At 42.4% G+C, this 19375-nt stretch overlaps 1 protein-coding gene across 1 annotated transcript; it reads left to right on the forward strand.

Moving 5' to 3' along the window:
• Positions 1-113: 113 nt before the first annotated feature.
• On the forward strand, positions 114-19282 carry NCEH1 (neutral cholesterol ester hydrolase 1). The gene is made up of 5 exons (XM_071438063.1): positions 114-444; positions 8916-9144; positions 11006-11075; positions 13013-13184; positions 14558-19282. The coding sequence occupies exons 1-5, from the start codon at positions 307-309 to the stop codon at positions 15173-15175; spliced, it is 1227 nt and encodes a 408-aa protein (XP_071294164.1). The 5' UTR covers positions 114-306; the 3' UTR covers positions 15176-19282.
• Positions 19283-19375: the final 93 nt, after the last annotated feature.

Here is a 19375-nt window from a genome sequence, read left to right on the forward strand (position 1 = left end):
AGCTCCGTCATCCCGCGCCTCGTGTGTCCGTACAGCCCCTTCCCCCGCGGCCCCGCGCCCGGCCCGGGCAGCCCCGGGCGGGTGCGACGCTCCGGGGCGGCGGTCCCCGAGCACGCCCGGCCGCGGGGCGGGCGCGGCGGCTCCGCGGGGCGGCGCCGGGCGGGCTCTGGGCTCGGCTCGGGCCGGGCACACGGCCGGCGGCCCGGGAGGAAGCGCCGGGACTTCCTCCGGGGGAGGCCGGCCCGGGGGCGGTGCGCGCCCCGCGGGGAGCGCGGCGAGGCGGCCGCACAAGGCGCGGAGGAGGCGATGCGGGCCGCCTGGCTGCTGCTGCCGGCGCTGGCCGCCCTGTCCGCCTACTATGTGTACCTGCCGCTGCCCGGCTCCGTGTCCGACCCCTGGAAGCTGATGCTGCTGGATGCCACCTTCCGGGCGGTGCAGCAGACGGTAAGGCGGCCCCGGCACCCCGGCGCTGGGGAGGCTGGCGGACAGCCCCCGCGCCGGCACCGGAGGCGGTCGGAAGCGCGGTAACGGTGCCGGCCCGGGGCATCGGCGCAGCGGGAGCGGCCCCCGCACAGCCCTCCCGGCCCGGCCCCCCGCGCTGCCTTGTGGCTGGGGAGCGCCCGGGTCGGTGACATCGCGTGTGCGGCGGGCCGGAGCTGGGCCGGTCCCGCAGCACCGGGTGATCCCGCATGCAGGAGGGGAAGCGGGCTCATGTCCCTCTGTGACTGCGACAGCGGCAGCGCCGCGCAGGACAGCCCCGGGTGTCGCCTCTGTCCGTCCGTCCGTCCGTCCGTCCGTCCGGCGAGCGCCGCTCGGAGCCGCCGGCTGCCAGCGCTGCCCGGGGCTCCCGGCACAGCCTCACTGGTGTGCGAATTGCCGGCTCTTGGTCAGGAAAAAAGAATGAGTGGGTTTAATCTGATCCCTGTGCCTTAGGGAAAGAGGACATTGGAAGCTCTTTCAAATGTTAAACTGTCTTGAATTGGAGTCTTGTTACTAAAGAAAACTCTCTGGATGTTTGTTTTTTGTCACAGAGCAGTTGTCACTTAATGATTTCTCCCTTATTTTCTGCCAGCGTTTTTGTGCTGACATGAAACAGAAAAGAGATGGCAAATTTTCTGATAATGACTTCATCTCTGAAGTTTGTTTTCTTCTAATATTATCCAGTCTTTCACAAGGACTGATCAGTTATAGACAGGACTGATGTAAGGCAGAGTGTATGTGAAAATTGAAAGTTGTTTTGATTTAAATTTCAGTTTACTGGATTGTTTTGAAATGTGCAAAAGCTTGTATTTTGAGCAGATGATGATCCCTTCAAAAAGGGATTTAATGAGTTAGTGGACAGAGGGCTCATAAATGGACTAGGTGGGAATGTACCTGCTACATTCTTAATGCAGTAATGGTGAGTAGTGGGAAGCATGAGGACAGTGAACCCCATACAGTGTCCAAACTTTTATATTCTGTCTGAATAGCTTCTCTGGTTGTCACCTTTGGAGACAGAGCCTGGGACTAAATGGATCACTCATCTGATTCCCTGGGACATCTTATGCTCCAATTGTATAGCTGAATCAAGGCGTGCCTCTAGGTTGAAATGATAAAACCTGTTTGCTGTACAGATAAAACCTGGTCACTTGCATGTCCTCCTGTATGAGAGGAAAATTATGCAATAGTTTAAATTCTGCAGGAAAATCTATGGCCTGACATTCACTTGCTCCATGTTTTAACTCAAATGACTGAACTGCAGGTGCTCAGCTCGCCCAAATTCATTGGTAGGTAGGAACAGAAGGGCCATGGTGCCTGCAAAACACAGTGTCATGGTTTGTCCAGGATCACCTGAATCAAGGCCAGAACTGCTGGCTCAAGGAGACCTAACTTTAGAAAATGGTATGACTGTGGCTGTGTATATGTATATTGCTGCTGCCTCAGCTATACATTCAGTTTGTTTATGTGGTCCGTTGGGTTGTAGATGTATTCTGGTGCCTCTAGCTTGGAGGCTGAGGAGTATCTCTTTTTGAGATATTCTAGAGGTCATAATCCCAGGAGGAGCTGGCAGGACCAAGCCTGGTGGGTGCCAGCTGGAGCAGGCTAGTGGCAGGACTGAGGTGCCCACATCTGCCCCACTCTCTGAGGCAGGGAAGACTTTGTTAGGGGAAAGTGGGCATTTCTTAGTTGTATACATCTCTGGCCTTAGAAATAAAAACTTCAGTAGTGAGAAAAACCACTAAGCAAGTAACAGTCCCTGTAACATCACTTGCAAAAAACAAAGGGACAAGTGAGTTTTACCCAGAAGCATGAAGGAGGTGAGTTGTTAGAGGGGCCCCAGCCATACAACAGGTGAGCCTTGGGGCGCTGGTTGCTGGAGAGAAAGAGAAGGTGCTTTCCAAAGGTTCAGAAGCCTTTCTAACACTGAGGCAGCACAGTTGGGAATAAAGGACTGTCATTAGGAAGGAACTCTTGTGAACCAAAGGTAGAATTGTAAAAGTTAAGCTTGTGTATTTACTTTGTTAGGCAGCTTTTGTGTATATATATATATATATATATATATATATATATATATATATATATATGTAAAATAAAGTGTATGTCCTTTTCCAGAGGTCAGCTTCCTCTTTCTTTCTCTATCAGCTATTTCAAGGCCAAATGGTTTAACATTTCTCTCGGTGGGACTGCTGAACTTTCACCCACTTCTGAATGTATTTCAGCTTGCTGTTTATTACTTTGCTTTATAGGTCTGATAGCTGACAGAAATACCTTTCTAATTTTAAAATCTCTGAAATGTATTTTTTCCTCACAAACTTAATGTGCTTCAAATAAATTAATTGTCTTTTGCTTATTTTGAAATGGATTTGTTAAGATTCTGATGATTAAGTGTGACCATTTCTTATTAGGGATAATGTGTTTATTTGCTCAGTGCATTAATAATCACTGTTAATAAAACACAATAGGGCTGTCACTGGCTTCCAGTGTACTAATGATAAGGTTTTTACATTTGCATGTAGAGTTTTGTCCCATGCAGCTATAAATTTCTTTACAAGCTTGGGACTGAGTCAGTCCCTGGCTCAGTGTGAGAATCCAACACTCACACATAATCAGGTGGTTTAAAACGTGTGTAGCGTTTATAGGGCAGTTTCTTTAAGCAGGTTTCAAAACGTACTACAGAAGGGAACTGATACTATTAAAGTATCAGTTTAAGTCTTAAACTGGGAGGAACAGAGGTAGGGAGAGCTGGAGTGCTTATCTGAGGTCACAAAAATTCCAGTGGAGGAGCTGAAAACTGAGATGACTTTCCAGAGCCTTGTTGCTGTGCCCTCTCTAATGCCCTGTGCTGCTCTGGAAAGAAAACAGAGAAACTGAGACTTTAATGATATTAATGAATTGATGTGAAAATGCTTACCTAAGAAAGGGTAATTTGCACATCACCTGTCTCAAAATGGAGCATGGTAACATTTTTACACGAAACTGATATAACACAATTTGAGATTAGAAATTAAAAACTTGTATACGTACATATATATATACAGGTACATCAGAACTCAGCTTCACTGAAATTTGGGAAGGCACAGAAAGTTAATTACAGGATTGAGCCATAGATTTAACATCATTTTTTCACTGTTTACAAGTGTCTAAAGCAACAATTCATAATTCTGCTGTAACAGCAGTATTGATAACAGGCATTTTGACTTCTTCCTCTAACCACTCTCCCTCAGAAGAGGAAAGAGAGCAGCACATGTTTATTCAAGTCCTTTGAAATAAGTTATTTCTGAACACCACTATCAAGACACTTGCTATTCTGGTGCATGGCAAGGAAAGAGGAATTTTTTTGGAATTGGGACAGCTGTTAGCAAAGGTTTGGAAGGATAAATAGGTTGGCATAGGGGCCATAAGATAGATGTATATGGAAGAAGGCAGGCAGCTGTACAGGGCAGAAAACTTCTCATCAGCCAAGTGTTTCCTTTGTGCTTCTTCTCCACTCACTTCTGGAATAAAATGAACCATGGGATATCAACATTCAGGAGTAAAGACATTCTTTCTAACATTTTAATTTCTCTCTACCCACATATTTCAGAGTGTGTAACTTCTGGACAGATGTAAGTCATAGTTGTAGGCAGTGCAGTAAGTTGTTGATGGTTCTGGATGGAAGAACAGTCTTAGAATTGATTTACAGTAAAACAGGTTTTTAGTTATGGAAGGTAGGTCACACAGCACTGGCACCTGAGCAGAAACTGAGCCACACTGTAAGTCCTGCTTGCAGGAGCAGGTAACTTATGTTGCTATAAAAGCAGATCATCATGATTGAATAGGTACATGAGCAAAATCTTACATTAAAACATAATTAGATTTTGTTTCTAATTAATAAACTGAAAAAGCAGTCTTCCTGGTTTCTTTTTATTTCTAAAGTAAATTCATAAAACTAAGAGCACTTGTCTTTGAAAATTGTCTTATCTAATAGTATTAAAAAGACATGTTCTTTACTGGGCAACAAGACACTTGCATTGAGAAATCTTTTTGTAAAATCACCCTTAAGCAGGCTAAATTGCCCAAGATGCACCCAAAACAATCTGTTCCACATACAGCTAAATGTGAAAATGATCATGTTTATTTTTCACTAATTTGTTACAGACTACAGACATTCTCGTTGGCACTTTGGCTTGTAATGTTTATAGAAAGTGTCCTTTTCAAAGCAATGCCAGAACTGACTATAGTGTCTGTGTCTTTTAAGGTAGGAAGTTGAGTTTTAGACAGTTCAGCCTGGCAGTTCCAGCATCGTTACTCAGTTGAGTCATGAGTGAGATTTGGCTGGCTCCCAAGTAGTGCTGGATGTGAAAAGAGCCTTAGCTGCTTGCCCAGTTCCTGGTGCCCCCAGAGTGTGAAAGGTCGGTGCAGGACCTTGGTTGTGCCCTCTGGGAGGGCACTGGAGGCAGCAGCTGATGCCTCTGGAGGGTGGTGCCTTTGTGCCTTTCTGCCTCCTGACCTGTCGCAATCATTCCGTGCTAAAGGGCAGAGCCAGGCTTAGCCCAGGAAGTCATCTGAGGACAGAGAGTCCCAGTGTGCTGAGTGCAGTTAGAGGTTACTGGACATTTGCAACAAAAACTTTTGGGTTACTTTTTTGCAATAGAGAGCAGATGATGAGAATGGAATTCAAGTCCTTGAGGGATGTGAGTTTCTTCATTACATTATCAGCTGAGGAGCCGGTAGAAGAATCCATGTAATTCAGGGACAGATATTGGTGGTTAAAGGTGAAGTAATGGTGCCTCACTGGTGCAGTACTTTGTTCATTCTGCCCTGACTCCTTTCTTGATTTACTGAAAAATTTCTCCTACATCAATGAAATCTTTCAGTACTTGGTACCCCACATCAAAGAGTTTACCAGAAGGAAAGTGCCAGTCTTGAACAGTTCAGTCCCTTGGGAGTGCCTTCATGGTCCTTACCTTAAAATTTCAGTCATGGGAATGTCCTGGCAAAATAAAAGGAGATTTTGCTGCAGTGGAAAAACTTGCAGCTATGACCCAGAGCGAGCAATGTGCTTATGCCTGTAGCTAGCATGGCAGTTCTGGGCCAGTTGCCCACGGGCTTTTTATTTTTATACTATCTCCTCTTTCTTCCCTGTAGTCTCTTTACTCTTCCCCCTTTTCCTTATGCTTTCTCTTCCTTTCCGCTAGCTTTTAGTATTGCAGCACTGTCTGCTCTCCCTTTCAAGCAGAGAACATTCTCTTCTCTTCTCTTCTCTTCTCTTCTCTTCTCTTCTCTTCTCTTCTCTTCTCTTCTCTTCTCTTCTCTTCTCTTTCTCATCCACACATACACATAATCCCCAAATATTTTGAAGTGTTACATTTTATAACCTGCAGCAGCCCTGCAGGTTGTAACTGGGAGGGAGGTAAAAACCACAGCTACCAGCAAAGATCAAACCCAGTATTGCTCACATAAGACAAGCTGTTCCAGGTTTATCCCAGATTCAGGGTGATCCAGCTGCTGCCAAAAGAGCTGGCATCCTTTCTCCTGCTCCTCCTTCCTGCCTTGGGCTATCAGGAAGGTGACATGACTGAAGTTTGGTGTTCCTCTGGCTCTGCTGTGTTTGTATTTAACTGGTGCAGCAAGATCATGCTCCGAGGCTTCCGGGGGCACCACAAGAAAGCTGCTAGGGAAGAACGGGCATCAGGATGGGCAGGGCTGTCCTTTGAGTGGCAAGGTACTCCTAGAAGAGAGTTGGCCAACCACATCTTCTGCCAGGAGTATTAGTACAAATTGCTAAGATATGATAGGTATTTTTTAAATATTTAGAGAGAAGATGAGAAGAAATTTATTTGTGAGAACTTTGGACAAGACTGGCTCTTTGCCAGCAAAAAGTGCAATCCTGATGCCTTGTAAATAACCAGCCAATAGGCTGATTAGGCAGATTGACTAACAAAGAATCTATCTGATAAATGCTTGGCAGAAAAACTACCTGTGCCTGACAAATAATTAGGACTGTTGCCTCTGTGTGCTGATGTGGAAAGCATCTCTTCCAGGTTTCTGGATTCTTGGAAAGCGTGGTCTATTCTAGGAGCAATAGGCATGAAAAAGGGCATGGTAGGCTGCAGATGGGCAGGGTTCTTTGTGGTTTGAAGAACTGGGCAAAACACTTCTTGGTAAATACCCCTAACTAGCCTCGAAAACAAAACATTCCTGACTGCAGGGAACATGTGGTAATCTTGTCTACAGAGAATGCAAACTAAAGTGGGAGAAAACAAAAACGAGATGGCTATTGCAGCACAGCCAGGCTAAATAAAATCTACAAAACCATTCTTTTCTTGAGCAGTATTTTTAAGACTGCTTCGCAGTGCTTACCTCCCCTGGGAACTTCCACAGGGCCCAGAGAGGATCAGACCTTCATGTGGTTACATCAGTGGCAGCCAAACAAGTTGTGTGCCAGATTATTAATAGATGTATTGCTCTTCAGATTTTAAACTAGTCCTGGGGTCTCCTGTGGGAATTTTAAGTAATGGTGGGAGAAAAACATGGGCTGAAACTCGGAGATGCAAATAGCCTTGAGAATTCAGCATTTCTTCCTGCCAGGTGGATATTTTGTGTTTCTTCTCCCAGAGAAAAAGATTTGCAGTTTGAAGAAATTTGTCCCATCCAAAAACCAGCAAACAGTTTAAAATTTGGATTCCTACCAAACCATCTCAGCAGGGTGATGTTAGCACAGGTTAAAGCAAGAAAATAAAGTACTTTTTTTTAATTCTTGTTTTGGAAATGTATTTCTCTCCCAGGTCACATAATAGCCCATTGTATTTGGTGTAAAGTTTGGAGGGGTTTAAATACCAAATTTGTCTTTTTTTCTACAGCAGTCTGCAGTGAGAGCTGTGCAGGGCTTTTCCTGTACAGAACCTGGATGAAAGCAAATACTTCAATTTTTTTAACATTCAAACTAATTAGGACAGAGAAAAAAATTACATGTAAGAGATTGTGGCTGTAAGATCTTCTTTGGAAGAGAGAATGCTGAGTGCTTCAAAGCTTGCTTTTATTCTGGAGAGGGGTGTGTGTGCAGATTTTGTTCAGATTAAACTGGCAACTATCTGTTCTTCAGCAGGTGAAAGTGGTTCAACCAGTACCTGGGTGACCCTGCTCACTCTGTGTCAGCACCTTGAATTCTTTGTAGCAGATTACACTGCACTAGTGGGACTGGCAGAATTCACACTGCAAAGTGGGCATGTGTAGAAAAGCCCTGTACAACAGGACACCTCTTCTTGTTCCAAGTATTTGGTACCTGGATGTAAAATAAAGGTCCCAGCTGACAGTTTTCCTAGTGGCAGTGTTCCCACAGATATATGTTAAATATATGTGTTAATTTTACCTCCCAACTCCATTGCCTTGCCTGAGAAAGTTGTACAAAAGGCCTCACTGGTTATCCAGTTTCTGAGCTCAGAGGGGAAAGACCTCCACTACTTTTTCCTTTCAAATGGTCACTCAATGGGCACTGTAGTCCCTGTGGTCATTTGGCTGCCCTTTTGCCACCCCTGTGCACCATCCAGGGCATGGGAACAGGTATGCAGTACACATAGTGAGCAGGTCATGTGTGGAGAGCAGGTCATGACCATTTCAAAGTGGAGGAGTGCCTTGAATCCCAGTAGTGTTTGCTGAGAGAAACAAGTTTCTAATTGAGTCAGGGCAAAATTTTTTAAATAAACTGAAATAAAAGTCCTGGATAGCTGAAGGGGATAAAATCTGTCTCCTTTTACCATAAGGAGACAGAAAGATCAGATCACTCTTCAATTTCATAGTGTTTTAGTCACGTAAAAAAGTAACACACTTGAGTCTCTGGGGTTGGAAAAAGGTGTCATTAACCTACTGTTGTTCTTGACTGGTGTTTCAGATCCTTCCCAGTTCTGCAGGTAAACACAGCACAAGCCAAAAAACACCATTATATTCCTTTAAGACGATTCCCGTTTCCAAATTTCATTGCAGCCCTTGGGAACTTTTCTTAATTTGGAAGTAGAAAGACTTATGCTTTGCAGTGGAACAAGAGAAATAATCTGCATTTTTGATACTTTTCCACCAAAAAGCATTGCCTGTGTAGTATTGCCCTCTGGTGGCACCAGTCTGAGGAGCTTCGTAGGTCCCCCCTAGTGGAACATGAGGGTTGTTCCCTTCCAAGGTGTCTTTGAGAGGATCCGAGTGTTTGTTCATGGCTGTGGTCCACGAAGTGCTTATAGTTTAATTTTATTTTTCCACAGAAAATCTTCTATGGGCAGCTTTTTGTTTTAATACAGCTTTAAAAACATTAGAAGTTCTTGATAAAATTTCATTTTCCAGTGAATATTGTAGAAGAATCATGTAGGACCTGCCCTTTGAATGTGGTTGTATTACACATCAAGGTGGGTAGAGTATGATATGCTCTGAAGTAACAGAAATTTCCTTTCTTCTTTTCCCCCCACTAGTGTCACCTGATTCACTATCTGAGACTCAGCCATCACCTGATAGTTCTGAATTATTTGATTTGCACCTTTGACAAGCTGAAGTCTGTCTCCTCTGAAGACATTAAAATCACGGATGCAGTTTTTGATGGCGTGGAAGTGAGAGTGTTTGAACCTCCTGCCAAGGGAGATGAAAGCCTCAAGCGCAGCGTTGTTTACATCCACGGAGGGGGCTGGGCCTTGGCAAGTGCAAGTAGGTGTCTGACAGTAATTAAATAGCATTTCAGTCTGCTTTTCTCCTAGCAGGAAAAGCCACAAGCTCGTTTTCCTGCCAGGAATGGCAGTTTTGCTAAGATGTACCTGAATTCAGTAGTGACTGTCTCCACTCTCATGGATCAAGTCTAAGGAGAGAGACAGAAAAATATCATGAACACACAGCAGAAGTGCATCTCTTATCTGCATGTGAGCTGTAAAAGGACTAAAAGGGTAATTTTTTTACATCCTAAGAGGGAAAAATAGCTTATTGATTAAATTTCTGTGATGCCTGGATGGGCTGCTTAGGCCAGTCCCTCACTTTCTGAGGTAATGTGCAAAAATCAGTTCTTGGTGATCAGGTTCCAGTGGCTACATAGAAGGAAATTACATGGGTTTGTCCCATTTTCAGAGAATAATTAGCAGAAGACGGAGCTGATCTACACTGCATGCAACAGCCTTGCTAATGTTTGGTTCTTAAATAACACCTACCTGGGAATACACACTGCTGAGCACAGACAGGAGGAGTGTGAGGGAAACAGGCAGAGGTTTGTTCCTCTTTGGGTTCTTCCATAGGGACTACAGCACCACTAGCATAATTACCTTGAAATGTACAATGCTGTTTACTCCATTAACCTGGAAGCCACAAGCATGATGGGGGAAGTGAGGTACAGCTATAGGCACTGATAAGGTAACCACTGATTGCTTCTACGTTGTACAGGAGGAAAACAGCCTTGGGACACAAAGGGTTTGTGGCTCCTGTGACTGCTCTGAGATCCAGATCTCCCTTTTCCTTCTCCATTGTTCCCATGACATCCTGTAGTCCATAAAGCCCTGATTCTGCAGCTTCCTCTACAGACAAAGAACATCAGTGGACTTTTACCAAATGATACAAAACACAGACTGTACTGATTGCATTTGGGCTCTGGATGTACAAGTCATTTAGACTATGATTTAGGTTCCTAAATAACTTTAAAATGTGGCCTTCACATGCCTTTGGAAATTCCAGTCTCTTTGTCCTGTAGCAGTAAACATTTACTCCTCTTCCTACAGAGGAATTCTGCTTTGAGATGGATTTTCTTAGACCTGCCTAAAGGATATTTGTTAACCTCCTGCCTGTATCATTTATTCTGTAATAGTTTGCATATGATTCTTGTGGTGCAAAAGTTTATATTAAATTGCTGCACTTTGTTAGGATGATTATAGCTGGGTTTGTCAGATGTATTCCTGAGTCCAAGGTGCAGAAGTTAATGACACAATTGCTACACCTAAATGTTAATTTCTAAGATTGGATACTTTAGAAAACGTTTCATGTCCTAGTATATTTTATAGTACTGGGAACCAACAATTAAGTAACCAGAAAGGAACAAAATTAAAGATAATCAGTCCTCTCATAAATAGGATAGCTGTGATTAATCCTCCCTTAAATGAGTAGCTCAGCTGACATTAATAGGGCAACTCATTTGAATTAAAGCAATGCTTGCTATAATAAAATGAACCAGAGAGTGACTCACAGCAGTAACCCTCTCTGGATGTAAATGCCCCCAGACCACTATGTGCCTTAGGTTTTGGCCAACTGAGAAAATTGTGATAGGTGGGTGAAATGACGTGTCTGAAGTCACCAACAAATAGATGAGGAAAGACATTAGACTGCAGGATTCTGAAATTGTGATGAATTACCTTCCTTCTGCTGGAAGGAGTATGGATTTGGTACTTGAGCAGCTGTGGGCTGATCTCATTTATCATTTAATTTGGTAGTAAAATCTGATGGTGTGTGATAGCTGTTTGTTTTCTGAGAAAGCTTAATGACAGCTTTGTGACTATTGACTCACTGTCCCTAACACCATGTCCTTCTCTTCCAGGAACAAGCCTTTATAACAATCTCTGCAGAATCATGGCTGAATCTCTGAATGCTGTTGTTGTCTCTGTTGAGTGAGTAATCTAAAACTGATCAAGTGGTTTTAAGGTATTAGAAATCTGTAACATAGTTCTTTAGCTTCTCCTTCCGTAGTGGCTTCTCTATAAGGCTGTAACTTGGACAGTAATTTTCTATACTAGCCTGATACCTTTATTCTTTTAAAATTAAAACAAATTGGAGTAGTATCAGAAATTCATTTGTTTTCTAATTATTTTAGAATACACTGTGAGGTCTGGCAGTTTCCTGCTGCTCTTGCAATCTCCCACTGTTCCAGTCCTCTCTTTTAAGCCTTGTGCTTCCTTCAAGAGCAGAAGACTGCCAGACAATAGAGAAGCAGGGCTGCTTTTTTAACATGTTGAACAATTCCAAGGCAAACAAACCTCTTGATTAGCTAAATACATTACCTTGATGACTCCAGCTTGATTGGTACTGTTCCCATCTTTATTGTCAGCTTCAATATTTTCTTTTTTAAACCCAAACACTTGATAAAATTACTCAAGTTTCCCACCTGCAGTTCATTACATACCAAGCTTTGGGATCTAATTGCAACTTAATTATATGGAGTTGATGTTACTCATTTAATGCTTATTATAGTGTACTTTAAAGGATTGGGGGGGTGGGTTTATTTTTTCTTACTGTTTTGTTTTTTTGTTATTAGAAACAAGGAAAACTACAAAAGCAGCTGTTGGTTATTCCAGACAAGCAGCAATCACAATATTGAAAAGTTTCTTATTATTCCTTTTCTGATTTATGCTGGTGTCATTCTGTCTATTGCTCTGAGTCACTATTACCTCTTTTCCTTAATCATTACATCCTTCAGTCAAGGGGTGTGTATTCAATTAGCCAAGTCTAATTGGATGCCTTGTTGGTCTGATTGCACATCTCACTTTCACAATCTATTTTACTGTTAATCTAGTTTACTGTTTTGCAAGAAGCTCCCAAAGGACACCCTCAGATTCCTGTATATACAAGATACAGATTGCTTTCTGACATCAGGTCAAAATTGGAGTTTGAAAGTTGAAATCTTAAGTTTAAAATTTATTCTGCATATGAAACTTCTTTAGCTTACACTCTAAAGATGTTTTGAGTCAGAGACTGAATTTTGGTTGGCTAGGCTCTGCTGAGAAAGTGTAAAATCTGTAGTTTGAAAAGCTGAAAACTTTGCTTTGTACCATAAGGCCCAGTAACAACTCTTGGATATCAGATTATTCAGTAAATACAAACAGATTTCTCCTGTTATTTAGAAGCTGAGGAAGCATCATGTGTGGGATTCAGCTGCTGCATCTTCCTGGCAGCTGTTTGCTCTCTGTGCCTCCATCCCCCACCTGCCCAATGGGTGTATTTCTGTTCCTCTCCTTGATACAGGAAAGGAATTATGGCATCTGTTGCACTGGAGAAAATTGGCATTGCTTAATTTCTTGGCTATTGTTCATTTCATGGCACAGAGGGATAGCAAGGTTTATTCTCTCCTGACATCAGTAAAAATTTGAGAAGCAGAAGTGCTTAGGCATTTGGCTCAGCCAAACAGGAATGTGTTGGGTATCTATGATTTACTCACCCTCATCCTTGTTAAGGTGGGAATTTGGATCAAAACCAGGCAGGGTGGAATGACTCTCTTGCCAAGGGTGTCTTAACTATTGATTTTTACAATGCATGATGAAATCCTCCATTGTAAATTCTAGGAAAGTGCTGCACAATTTTATACTATCTTGGTATTATTCACATTTAGTAGGTTCATTTTAAGTTTTCCAAATTAGAACATTAATTATAAGATTAGGTCTTACATATGTATTACACACCTCCTACTTCTTCTGTCCTATTTGTCCTAATGAAATACTTATTTCCAGTAAGGGTTATCTGGTATCACCTGTAAATCCTAAAGGAGAGGTACAATAACACCAGTACAATAAGGCAGAGGTAAGAATTGTTTCTCATCCCTTTCCTTGTGCAGATACAGGCTGGTGCCCGAGGTGTGCTTCCCCGAGCAGTACCACGATGCTCTTCGTGCAACAAAGCATTTCCTGCAGCCTGATGTCTTGGCTGAGTATTCAGTGGACCCCAGTAGAATTGCAATCTCTGGGGACAGTGCAGGAGGGAATTTGGCAGCTGCTGTGTGCCAGCAGGTAAACATCCACTGAGTGTTGTGTGTTGCACTTCTGCAGTCCAGCCCAGAGAGGCTGTTGGTGCTTGTGGTGCACCATCACAAGGTGATGTGCCACGCCTGAAAACAGAATGGTAGAAAGCCAGCATCTGTTCATTTTCCTTCTGTAAAGTGACTCAGTCACTGTATGAATCACATAGGTTGTGATGTGTTGTTACAGTCACAAGTTGTTATGAGAGTTTAAGAGCAAGTAGATAAATGACCTTTTTTTAACCTATTTTGCTGGTGAACTCCTTGTTTTTCCAAGTAGTCATAATTTCTTAATACAGTTACCTATTTTTAGATAATTGTCTCTGGGAATATGCTTTTATTTCTTTCAAATACAAATGAAGGACATAATATACAGTAAATGGAGCTTAATTCTTCTGTTAAATTGTTTTCTTGTAGCATTTTGCACTTTTAAGGAAATTTCTTTTGTGTGTCTGCAGTTTAAATGTAATCTGAATTTGATCTAGTAAAGAGTTTAAAGGAGACCTGAGGCAAGTAATATTTTTCACAGTTGAATGAAATATTATTATTACTAACATATTTCCATAACCATTAGTGATAAGAAAGCAGATACTATGTCCAGACAACTAATTATCATAACAACCTTGCAATATTGAATTAGGGTGGAAAAATTAATAAGAGACAATTACAATAAAAACTTCAATATTGAGGACTGATAAAGATGATAGCACCACGTTTTGGAAAGAGCATTCCTAATTCGATTTCCTGATGCATAATTCTTTTTAAACCAGATGAGACATGATGGGGCACTGGGTATCTTGTGTAGGAGATGAAACAAAGAGTTTGCTGACTATTCCAGTAAGGCAATCAGGAGGCACTAAATTTGTAATTGGTAGACTTAAATCAAATGCAGGTGAAGTCAGACTCAGGGAGGTGCTTCTGCACCAGGTGAGTCTTTGTAGAAGAAATTGTGGATGCCAGCAATCTGCATTGGCTGAAAAAAACACAATTAGATCAATTCATGGAAGAAAAATCCATTAAAAGCTCTTAAAAGCAAGAGTAGCTCCTTTGATTCAGGAAATCCTGCTGTTCAGCTGGGCACTGTGTTAGAGAAATGCCACTTTACACATTTTTTTCTTCTTACTCCTTCAATAAACTCGTGTCACTGGTTTCTGGTGGGAACAGGATGCTGGATCTGCCTGAATGGCCACCTTACGAGAGGAGAAAAAGATCAGGAATATACTTCAGACAAAACAACCACATTACCTATATAAGAGCAGAATTCACTCTAAAACTGTCAAATGAATGTTTGCTCTCCTAAAGTTCCACATTGATACATGTTTACCTTCTTCATAACCTTAATTCCATCCTGTGTTTTTCGCACAGCTTAGCAAAGATGAGGATTTGCCTGTCAGACCGAAACTGCAGGCCTTGATTTACCCAGTCCTCCAGGCCTTTGACTTCAACACGCCCTCCTACCAGCAGAACATGAACATGCCCGTGCTCCCTCGCTACGTCATGATCAACTACTGGATCGATTACATCAACGGCAACTACGACCTGGCTCACGAGCTGCTCATCAACAACCACACCGCGCTCAACGTGGGCCGGGCCCTGTCCTTCCGCGCGCGCCTCAACTGGACCTCCCTGCTGCCTCCCTCCTTCAAGAAGAACTACAAGCCCGTGGTGCAGAGCATGGGCACGGCGGCCATTGTGGAGCGGCTGCCGGCGCTGCTGGACGTGCGGGCGGTGCCGCTGCTGGCGGATGACGCCACGCTGGCGCGGCAGCCGCGCACCTACATGCTGACCTGCGAGAACGACGTGCTGCGCGACGACGGCGCCATGTACGCCGCGCGCCTGGAGCGCGCCGGCGTGCCCGTCACCCTCGACCACTTCCACGACTGCTTCCACGGCTGCATGATCTTCACCGTGTGGCCCACGGATTTCTCGGCCGGCGTGCAGACCAGGAACAGCTACATCAAGTGGCTGGATGAGAACCTGTGAAGGGTGGGCGCGTGGCTGCGGTGGCTGTTCTGGCGGAAGAGTAAACAATCAAAAAGTGCACTTTCCTGAATTCTGACTTCACTCTTCAGCTGCAGACCACTAACTGCAGCATTTTCTAGCTCCATTGGCCTTGCCCAGTAAAGAATTTCGAGCAGTATTTTTTTTCCAAACCACTCTTTTTTCCACTTTGTCCCAGATGACTACTGCCAAACATGAACACGTGTTGAGAAGGGAGATCAGGATTCCTGCAAGATTTTTGCCTGGCTGCAACTTTCAAGCTTTGACTCTAAATTAGGTACAAAGGCCCTGGCTTTGAAGTGATGTGAGATAAATCCTAAGATCTACATCTACTTCTGAATATGTAAAAAACGTGAGCTAGTTTACAGCAGTGTTAAGCATCTGATGTCACAGTGATAGCCTTGGGCAGCAGGGCCATGAATTTGAATGACAAGCATGGATTTAGGTGTTGGCTTTTTGCCATAGACAAACAGCTCATTTAAATTTTTAAAAATATTTTTTGAAAAAGCTCTTCTAGGCAGTTAAAATAATGCTAGATGAGTCTTAGCTAAACCTGTAATTCAGCTTTGGAATTTGGTATTTACTACCTTTTAATAAATATATTTTTAAAAGGTACAGGACTAAAGATATTTTCAATATAAAGTATGATAGCATACACACAAATAGATAAGATAAAATATTATGTGCAGCAGCAGAATCCCGGTTTCCTGTGTGAGTGACCTTCAAAGCTGACTACTTATTTGGCTGAAGAATGTGACTTCACCTGTGTTTAAAGCCTCAGTTGTATGATCTACTTACAGAAAATACTGACCTAACTACAAATAGTCTGCTGTGTGGTTTGCACTAATGTTTGTAATTAATAGTAGAAGTTTTTGTTCATTAACTTTTCTTTTGTGTTTATAGTTTTTATTGTATTTCCTGCTTCGTGAAAGGAGGAAGGCAAGCAAATACAAGTGGGCTCCAGTCTATACAGAAGATTTAATTCTGAGCTTTGCAGCTGAGCTTTGTCTGTCTTGTAGACTGCTCTAGGTAAGATGATCTCACTACTGGGCAGCAAGTCTGTGCAGTTTGAGCCAGTCTGTAAAGTTCAGACAGGCAGGACAGGGGAGAGAAACTACTTTGTGACTGTCTGTTGTCCAGGCTGCTCACAGCTTGCTGAAATGAAGGTGGTGTCAAAAGCCCATAGGATCAGAGGAGAGAGTGGGAGATTAAATTCATCCTCAGCTTTACCACAGACTTCCTGTGGATCCCCAGGAGAACAGGGTCATCTCCTTACACCCCACTTCTGCAAGGGAGGCAGTAATTTCCTACCTCACAATGGAGCTGTGAAGCTGAATTCTCAAGCATAGGTGTAGCACACGATGGGAATGTGACTGCAGGCACTCAGCAGCTCCCGTGGCTTTTGACTTTCCATCCTTCTCCCAGAGCTGGCTCAGAGCAGCCTGTCCCACATCAGGGATGCTGCTGGGCTTGGGTCCTGCTGAGCAGTTTGCTCCCCTCTGTCCTGGTTCAGGAACCCTAAGGTGAGGCTTCTTAGCCCTTGGAGATCATGACAAAGGCTATTTCATTAAAGCATTCCTTACAGCAGGATTCTGAAAAGATCTTCAAAAAACCCCATCAGGTTCTGAAAGATCAAACTGCCTTCTGACATTTAAAACATATACAGAGCAGTCCCCTTTCACTGGGATTTAAATTAAATAGGAGAATGGCTTTGCTGAATCACTGCTTCCTGGAAACACCAGGTTTTAACGTGGTTGTGTGTTTTAAGAAAAACCATTAACGAGACAAGGCCTGGATGTCAGCTCAGTCATGCAGGCCAAAACTCATTCTCAGCATAGTTCACACGGAGATCACAAGGCAAAGCTTTTTCAGCAGTGGCCCAGATTCTTCTTCCATTTAGCATTTACAAAGACTTGGTGGAATTAGAGCAACCAAATGACAATCTGAATCAGAATAGATTTTGATCAAGAAACCCAATTAACACTGCAGAGGAATTAAAACTTTTTATCTGGATTTAAACCCTTTCCTCCTTTTCCCCATAAATACAACTTCATAGATTGTGTGCTTTGAAGAGACAGCAACCAAAGTTATATCCATTCAAAAGACAAGTTACTACTCTGCCCCAGAGTCCTTTCCCTTTATATGGAGACAGCTACTACATTTACCTGACTTTAAACTATGACTAAAATAGTAAAAAAAAAAAAAATCACTGTACTGAGTTATAACAGGCTTCTTCCTGAATTTACTGCTTAAAGAGTAAATCCATGTCAGAAAAGATAAAATTTATATCTGCTCACTGTCATTATTATAATATGTAGATATACTATGATTATATATCATAGTATAACTGTGGTACTGGAATAAAATGGTTAATATTCCTAAAAATCTTACAATATTTAGTTTTCCTGAGAGTTTTCTGCAAAGCTTTAGCTCAATGTTTGTTTATACCTAAGTTATACATATCTGTTACGAATCTAAAATATAATTGCTGCTGTTTTTTTTTTTAACTAAATTGAAAGGGAGAGCTGGAATATATATACACACATATATATATATTCCTGGAGTGGGGTTGTAAATTTCCTTCATGCACTGATGCACACTGAAGTCTTGGCACAAGAAATAAGTAAGTTTATAACTGGAGTGAACGTGTTTACGAAGCCGTCAGCAGCCTGGTGCGATGGCCGGGATCTCAGCACCACGTGGATGTGATGCCCACTGTTAACTACTTCTGTCAAAGCATCTGGACTACTTTGATCTTGCAGCCATGTGGTTTAATACCTGAGAGCTGCAGAGATACCTGAGGGATCCTACAACATGGAAAAAAAGAGGTCTGAGTTCCAGCTCTGGAAAGCCAGAGAGCTGTCTTTTAAAATTCAGTGTAACCCTTGAACTGAGGTAGTCCCAGCCCAGCTTTCCTCCTCCTGTGCTTTGGTCTCCTTTGCACGCAGTCCCCAAGTCCCAAATTGAAAGTTTAGGGTTGTTTCCAGCTGTGTTGCTACAAACTCCTAGGAGCTGACTCAGGGTTACAGAAGGCAGATCCCTGGTAGCAAGGGATTAAGATTAATCCGTGTTACAACACCTGGATTTGTTCTTGTGTTTTCGCACATGCCCAGGTGTTTCCTTGCATTCATCTTGCACCTTCATCCCTTGGTTATTTCACAAAGCAGTTTAGGACATGATGTAGGATCAGAGCAAGTGTTTGTAGCAATATTTCACCTGTGCATGGTAGAGACTTTTCAGAGAAGATGTTCAATAAATTTGTTTTCTTATCATGATCTTGGCTTTTGTAGGTAGCTTTTCTTCCCCTTCTACAATTCGACCCTATTCCTTTATTGGAAAAATATCTTGTTCCTGATGGCTATCAAAGCATTCAGAAGACAGCTTTAAAAAAAAAAAAGCAAAATCAACTTGCATAACAGAATCTATACTCATTCTTATCCTGCTTTCATAGACTTGAGAACTATATTAGTGAGTCCCCCGTATTTTGGCTAATATTTGCAGGAATAGATGGAGATTGTGTCTCCTTGGCTGAGGACCTCTTAAAGGATGGGTGTTCAACATTTCTGGAAGCCCCGGCCTCTTTCAAGAGGTTTCATGATGCATAAAAATCACAAATAAGAATTTCATAACCTTCATCTAAGTAATTTCAGAACTGCATTCCCAGTCAAAGCAGAAAGGCCCTTGTGAGTTTTAACACTTACAAACTAAATAGAAATATTTCCTCTTTAAAACATTATTTTGTAATATTTGGGCCTCTATATTTTTTAATCTCTTACCAAACTGTAGTAGAAACTTTTAAAATAAAAATACTGGAAGCAGGTAAACTTGAGTTAAACCTTTTAAGCTGCTATGATCTGTAACAATGATATTGTTAAAAAATTCCAATACCAGTTGGTTTAATGTTCTCATATTTATGATGTTCAAAAGCCCAACATACAACATACTTGATGTGAATGCATTCAATACCTTATGCATGAGTGGTTTTTGCTTTTTGTCCCAGAGCAGGGGAAAGATTTGTAAGATCTCATTACCAAGTGTAATTTGAGATGTGCTATCAAAATGAAGAACAAATAAATAAAGTGAAATATACCTGTGATTTATTTTATTTTTCCCAGGACCACTGGTTTTGTATTTCTGAGCATTTCCAGTCTGATTTTTGATTGTTTTTAAGGCAGGAGACTT

The sequence above is a fragment of the Agelaius tricolor genome, unplaced genomic scaffold, assembly GCF_023055355.1.
Source record: "Agelaius tricolor isolate 1412-34295 unplaced genomic scaffold, bAgeTri1.0.p SCAF_12, whole genome shotgun sequence".
In the NCBI taxonomy this organism is placed as follows: domain Eukaryota; kingdom Metazoa; phylum Chordata; class Aves; order Passeriformes; family Icteridae; genus Agelaius; species Agelaius tricolor.

Coding starts and splice junctions, on each gene's coding strand:
- NCEH1 (XM_071438063.1), top strand. CDS start 307: ATGCGGGCCGCCTGGCTGCTGCTGCCGGCGCTGGCCGCCCTGTCCGCC. Junction 445..8,915: donor TCCGGGCGGTGCAGCAGACG/GTAAGGCGGCCC, acceptor TCCCCCCACTAG/TGTCACCTGATTCACTATCT. Junction 13,185..14,557: donor CAGCTGCTGTGTGCCAGCAG/GTAAACATCCAC, acceptor TTTTTCGCACAG/CTTAGCAAAGATGAGGATTT.